The sequence below is a fragment of the Lycium barbarum genome, chromosome 12 (assembly GCF_019175385.1).
Source record: "Lycium barbarum isolate Lr01 chromosome 12, ASM1917538v2, whole genome shotgun sequence".
NCBI lineage: Eukaryota > Viridiplantae > Streptophyta > Magnoliopsida > Solanales > Solanaceae > Lycium > Lycium barbarum.
Window position 1 is genome coordinate 61,385,605 of NC_083348.1, and position 7,701 is coordinate 61,393,305.

A 7,701-nucleotide genomic window follows, 5' to 3' on the forward strand; every position below is an offset into this window, starting at 1 on the left:
TCTTCGAATTCGGCCCTTTCAGTAAAGGCGGAGCCCCCGGGATTTGATCCACCCGAGAGTTGTATGTTTCGACCCTCTTTTCGGTTGAGTCTACCCGCTTTGCCAAAGTTTCGAGCATTTTTAGAACCTCGGTGGAGGAGCCAACTCCAGATCCATTGCTCTCAATAACCCGTGCCTCATCCCTTCTGGGTTCAGCAACACCGCTCGTCATCTCCGGGTCGTTGTATCCCCTCGGGTTTGCAACTGGGCAATTGCGATCCCTTGTTCGGCAATCGCTGCTCTCTGTTCCTGTAACATTTCAAAGATTAAACGTAAGTCAATATTGTCATTAGGTGTACTCAGTTCTTTCCGGCCCTGTGCCCAGGACAAAGTAACAGAATTGTGGGTATTTAGAGGATCAGTGGCCGCTAAGGTGGCATTCTCCTGGTCCACGGTGTTTTGACGGTTGAGGCCCTCCCTCGAATTAACGGGGTTAGGGTCAGCAGGGTTTGGCAATCCTCGTGGCCCGCTGCCTTCGTTTTCGGCCACGATCTCGTTGTTGTTGCCGTGACCAGATTGCCTACTGTCAGCCATTTAGTCCGTTTTTTCAGAGACGAACAGAAGGTGTTTTTTGATTTAGATGGGTAAGGTAGAGATCAAGATAAAATACCACTATTATCCTAGCCCCATGGTGGGCGCCAAACTGTTTACCCCGAATTTGGATAATCAATTAAATTTGTTGGTGAGGTATAGGATATATGGTTATATCTTGAATTTGTTTGATAGAGAAAAGAAATATATGAATATGCTATGAAGAAGCAACTAATAATTGGTGGTCTGTTATGCACTTGTATGTTTGTTAATGTACGAGTGTTACTTGATTGAAGAAACGTAAGAGATAAGCACAACAAATATGGAACGAATCCGATGTATGAGAGGGAGATTTTGTATATATTTTGCTATTACAAGAGTTCTTGATATGAAGGGGTCAACCCCTTAAGTGGAGGACAATGCCCCTTATTTATAGTAGTGCCCCATGGGCTTCATACAACATGAATAATAAAATAATAATGAAAAAGCTCTGAGTTGGGTTAGGTTGGATTAGGTTGACCGTACGGTCTGACACCCGCACGGTTGACAGTTGAACATGGCAGGACGTTATCGACGCGTGGCAACCGCACAACGGATCTACCGGACCACCGGCCACGATCAAACGGGCTAACGGCCTCGACCAAACGGACCAATGGCAACAATCAACCCGGTCATGGGGGAACCGGACCAAATGACACCCTCCCTTTGCTTCGGTCCAAACATTCCTCCGGTTCAGAACGGGAGCCTTCATGTACGTTTCTTGTTCCTTTCCTCCTTCGGTCTTCGATCTCACCGGTTTAACATACATCCGATTTTTACCTTATACAACAATGCCCTCTCTTTATAAGAGAGTCAAAATGAAGTTCGGGGAGCACACTAATAATGTCTCTTTCATAATAGCTTTTACAAACCTTTGGTTTGAAAGAATCACCAAATAAAATAACTGAGACTCTGCTTAGGCCCAAAGGAAAAAAAAATAATACAATATATACTACACTATAAAATTTCAAATATATACATACACATATATGTGTGTTTGTGTGTGCGCGCGCGTGCATGTAAAATTATAATTTTTAAATAATATTAGTATAATCGGTTTGATTTGGGTTTTTTTGGTTATTTTATACTTAAAATCAAAATCAAATCATATTTTGTCAGTTTTAATACTCTCACTGTTTCAATTTATGTGAACCTATTTGACTGAGCACAGAGTTTAAAAAAGTAGAGAAAACTTTTAAAGGTATAAGATGAGTCACATATATTTTGTGTGGCTATAAATCATTGCATAAAGGTAAATTGTTTCCAAATATAGAAAGAGATGATTCTTTTTGGCATGGATTAATAAGGAAATGGGTTCAGATAAATTAAAATAGAGGGAGTATTAAAAATCAAATCAAACCTAAAAAAATTCAATTTTTTTCTCAGATTTGATTCGATTCGATTTATCGGTTTCCCGTGAACCTACATAGAAGAGTTTATTTAATTGGATTTACACAAAAGGACAAGAAATACATAAGAACTTCATAAACTTTTTTTTCCCTGACGATCGAATACTTAAGATAACTGACTTGACAACAAGACAACCACATAATTGACCAAACTAAAAACTTGATAGTTGCACGAGTCCCAAATTCAAGAACTCCAATCAGCATTGCACATTAGTGAGTTTCAGAACTCTCTCTCTCACGGGGATCAGGGACAACATTCAAATCAAACTTGGAGTGCTTGACCAAAATATTATTTTTTGATTCTTTTTTTATTTTGTCCAATCGTAACTTGAGTGCTATCAACTGCTCCAACCTGTGTTTATCAGGCGGTTAATTCTGAACCAGGGTACAAAACCCTATACCTTCTTTTTCTACTTTCTTCCTCCTCGTTCAGTACTTGTGATTCATTACAAAGATCATTAAATGCCTGAAAGACATATGATTTCCCCACATCAGGTTGATCGACAACCTGAGGATTATTTATTTTCCAAACAAGGAATTTATCAATTATATTTGCTATACTAGTGGAGCCATAGGAATATGGCTTTCCACTAGGTGAAACGAGGAGAACACCAACATCTTTTCCCGTCAAAGTTGAAAGCTCATTTGCTTGTCTGAACAGGCTTTGTTTCCTTTTTGAAAAGGTAACGTAGCGTGCTTCTTTAGATTCAACCAACTTCAACTCAATCTTTTGCCTACCCTTACGCACCTTCCTTTCCATTGCAAAGCAAATACTTAAAGAAGAAATTAAGCAGATGCTTTGGTTGAAGCTTGTGCAATGTCGAGAAGAATGCCCATGTAATTTATAGTTGGTGCACGACTTCGTTTGTCACGCCTATTGTCAAGTGTAATTAATGTATTCATTTAATGTGAATCCATTACCAGATTATCACGATTCTGAATAAATTGTATTATTATTTCCACTGCAATTACAAGTAATTAAGCTTAAACGAATGAAAAGACAAAGGAAACACAACCACACATTAAAATTGATTTAGAGCCTGTTTGGATGGGCTTAAAAAATGCAGCTTATAAGCTGGAAACAACTTATAAGCCAAAAAAATAAAAAAAGTTGGGGGAGGCCAACTTATTTTTTTTGGCTTATAATCTGTTTTCAGCTTATAAGCTGCTTTAGATAAGCTAAGCCAAGCGGGCCCAATTAATTTTTTGAGCTTATTTTAAGCACAAAATGACTTTAAGCTGGCCAGCCAAACACTCAAAAAAACTGAAAACAGCTTATAAGCAACTTATAAGCCAATCCAAACGGGCTCTTACATACATATCTAATGTTATTTAAAAAATAAAAATAAATCTACAACTCTAACTCATAAAAACCTTATAAGGTGATTTTACACCTCTAATTGATTGGATTTATTGTTACTTTTTAACCTTGACTTACTTTATAAAAGTTGTTGAATTAATTAGGTTTTTTTTTTTTTTTTTGACATCATCTTTATCACTTGTGCTATTTTCAAGGTTTCCACTTGTAAGTCATGTATTAACAATTCTGTGCTCAATAACACAAAATTCACATAATGCATATATTACAAGTTACAACACACGACACATAACTTGATCCCTAAATAAATTAAATATTCTTCTCAAGTAATTACACTAACTAAATTTTGTAGTGTTCTGAAGTTACAGTTACCAATTAGAATGAACAAACACTCCTGTAGATAAATGAATCATACTATCATGAAAGTAGGAAGCCTTTTAAGCAAAAGTTGAATTACCAAAATGTACATAAAACATTGAATGACTATTTTACCCTTTTCTTAAATGTTATGCCTACAATATTTTTTGGACTAAAAAGTATATTTACTTCCCAAAAATAATAAATTTGTACCACATTAAACAACCAAGTAAATGAGAAGATATGATTTATGTATTTGCTTTTAATGATACTTCCCAACAAACAATAGATACGTACCACAATAAATGGCTAGGTAAATAAAAAAGACACATCAAGAAAAGAAAAAAGAAAATGAGAAGACATAAGTCATATATTTACTCTTATGAAACTTCCCAATAAATAATATAATACCACAATAAAGGCAAGGTAAATGAGAAGACATAACTCTTGTATTTACTTAATGATTATAGAGCCCATTTGGCTTCGCTGATTTAAAGTAGTTGATAAGTATGAAGTGCGGAAAAACATTTTTAAGTGCTGAAACTGATTTAATATATAAGCAGTTACGTGCTTGGAAAAATGATGAAACTGATAATAAGCAATTGAAGTGCTTGGTAAAAAATGCTGATAAGTCCTTTTTTAAAAAAAAAAGAAAAAGAGACTTAAATGCCCTTAAAAATATATACACTGATGGGTTATATGGTTTTAAAATCCAGATACATTCAAATACAAAAGAATTTGTCTCAATTTATTTTTAATACAAAATTGATTGTGTAACATTTTTTTATAAATATTTTGTGATAAAGCTATAATATAATCCGAAGTTGTAATATAATTATTAATAATTTGAAAAAGGTTTGTCATTAAAAAATATAGTTAAATACTCCCTCCGTTCACTTTTACTTGTCAAGTATTCTAAAACTACATTTTTACTTTTACTTGTCACGCTTAGCATACCAAGAAAAGACAATTTCTTTTTTTTTCGTTTTATCCATAGTACTTAATTACTCATTTCAAATCAGTTTTCAAGTCCGTTAGAATCATCCACCTATTAATTGGGGTATCATGGTAAATTATGCACTCCATTTATTATTTCTTAAAGGGTGTATAAGTCTATAGCGGACAAGTAAAAGTGAACGGAGAGAGTAGTACGAAGAATAATTGTATAAAAACAACTAAAAATAGAGAAAAGAAAACACCCATAAGGAAATTATGAATATTCTAACAAGAAAAAGGGTTAGATAAAAGTATCAGAAATTAAGGAGTCGTCAAATTTGTATAGGGTAAAATCCGTAGACACCAAGTGGACATATCAAAAGATGACATGTGGCAATGGTGACAGGCCAGATTCGAGTCAGCAGCGAGGGACTCCGGGAAAACATATATTCAACGTTCCGGAGAAGTAATTTGGTAATCGCTACCGGAGACAGAAACTACAAAAGGTTCGGAGTACCGTGCCAACTCACCGGTCAAACGTCATTTAATGCACAACGGTTAGAGAAGACCCTCAAAGATTCTTCCGGCCTTTATTAGCCTTTATCACCTCTTAATTACCTTTTATTGCAGCATAAATATTGGTAATTAAGGGGGCATGACTCATGGAACTTGTACTCCATAATTCAAGTATAAGTAGAGCTTTTTATTTCATTGTAAGAGGCATTTGAAACATTATACAACAATACAAAGTATTCATATTATTCTTAGTATTTGCTCTTTCTTGCTTAATTCGTTGAGGTTATAGTGATTCACCGCCCAGAGACTCTAGCTCAAAGCTTCTCCAAGGCCCAAGCTATACATCTAGCTTATGCTTTACTTTCAATTGTCTTGTTAATTATTACTTACTATTTCATAATTTTGGTTACATTGATCCACGAGTCCTTGACCTCGCGTACAAATTCAACTGTACCGTTTTTCCATGTAAACAAAAGTATATGCAAACCACAGTTGTTTCTTACTTAACATATGCAAACAAATTTTATAAAGTAAGGAAAAAGAAAGAAGAGTGATTTACAATAGATAAAACTTTCTCATTCACGTTCGATTGCTTTTGATGTCGAAGAGTTACAATTTCTTGATTGTTTCTTGATGGTAGGCAACAGAGTTGTTAAGAGAAATGAAAAAGGAGAGGGAGTGAAATCACGGAGAGAGTTAGGGTTTCATTTCGATAAGGATATTTGGGTAATACAAAATAATATTAGGGATAAAATAGTAAAAAGCTTAGTCAAACCCAAAGTGCTTATAAGTTGAAAAATAATAAGTTAAGAATGATCAACTTAGGCTTTTCATTTATTTTGGCTTATAAGCACTTGGCTTATAAACATTTTAAATTTTACCAAACGCATAGATAAGCCAAAAAATGCTTATAAGTCAGTTTGACCAGCTTATAAGCTTAACCAAACACCCTCATAATCTACACGTCCCCTCTTTTTTTTTTTTTTTTTTTTTGAATTGGATGATATTTTGTCATTTAATTTGAAGATTAATGATTAGCTTTTCACTGAACGTATTTTCATTTATCATAAATTAATTTCTTATAACTTTCCAAGCATATCTCACTGTTTAAGAGCTAGCTTTTACAATTCTCAGATGTTTAATCTTCTTGTGCTTGTGTTTTCAACCTTGTTATTTTTTAAAAAAAAAATCAAACACTATCACATTAGTAGAGACAGTCTTTTCTTATGAATTTGGTACCAGAAACTAGAATTTTAGGGATACCATGAAAGTGAGGACGCATATGTGCACATCTAGATGCCAGCAAGAATCACGTTCACGAGCCGTATGGAAGTAGTATTCGTAGAAATTGAATTCAAGAGTTACGGACTATGCTATATGTTTGTATTCAGGTGAAGAAGTTGCGATTATTGTCTTTTTTTAAAGTTTATTTTCCTCATATATTGTTGTAGTTGAATCTAATTTTTAATTCCAGGTTTATAAACAATAATTCTTAGTTGAAATATTTTGTTTTTATGGAACATAATAAATGGGACGTCGTCGAATATCGAGAATTTATTGTGTAATGTAAGAATTTACGTATGAATTTTGATAAGTCTTGGAGTGAAGCCTGATAGGTTTTGGTGTTTTAGTTATGAGAGTTATCTTGTAATGGGCTTATAGCGTGATTTCCATATTTTGTGAAGGTCTCATTTTAATATTAAGAGGAAACATATCTTTTCTTTCTTTGTAATATAAAATGGGGAAATTTCTTTAAAACAAATAAAAGTGATAAGTAATTAAATAGTGGTTACTTTATTTTTTTTGCTTAATATATACTCCTTCTTTTTCAATTTATGTGAACCTATTTCCTTTTTAGTCCATGCCAAAATGAATGACCTTTTTCCTAATTTGGAAATAAATTCACTTTATGAAATGATTTACAGCCACACAAATATTCAAGACGTATTTTGAACCACAAGTTTCAAAAGTCTTCAATCTTTCTTAAATGTCGTGTCTAGTCAAATGGATTCACATAAATTAAAACGGAGGGAGTATAAGTAGATAATTGAAGAGCAACTTTATTCGGATAGTGTTTTTATATTTCAGGAAACATAAATGAACGAACATTGTTTCTACTTATATGCACGATGACAGACATCTCCAATGTGGTTTAATGTTGCTAATCCTAATAATTGTATGATGCTGAATTAACATGACTAACATCATGCTCGGTATAAAATGGTTATTTGAAACATATTCTTTATATTCTTCAATTTAATTTATCTTTTGTTACTCACACATGTTTCAATAATTTTATTTTGTTATTTACTAAATAATTGGGGAGTTACACGTGTCCAAGAATTAGTAAATAAAGAAATAAAATGAAAAACGCCAAAAAAATAGCCCAATATAATTTCATGAGCAACTAGGATTCAATTGAAGTTTGAACCCCTTCATGCAAGGTAGCTCCCTCCCTACTTTCAATAATTTCATATGAATATCTCTAAAATTTGCAGAAACTCATAACTCTGATTTAAATATTTATAAACAAGTTTCGATATTCCTGATTTTGCC

General features: G+C 33.6%; 1 protein-coding gene across 1 annotated transcript; it reads right to left on the reverse strand.

The window, feature by feature from the left end:
• Positions 1-1,855: 1,855 nt before the first annotated feature.
• LOC132624870 (agamous-like MADS-box protein AGL29) lies at positions 1,856-2,828 on the reverse strand. The gene has a single exon (XM_060339614.1). The coding sequence runs from the start codon at positions 2,776-2,778 to the stop codon at positions 2,380-2,382; it is 399 nt and encodes a 132-aa protein (XP_060195597.1). The 5' UTR covers positions 2,779-2,828; the 3' UTR covers positions 1,856-2,379.
• Positions 2,829-7,701: the final 4,873 nt, after the last annotated feature.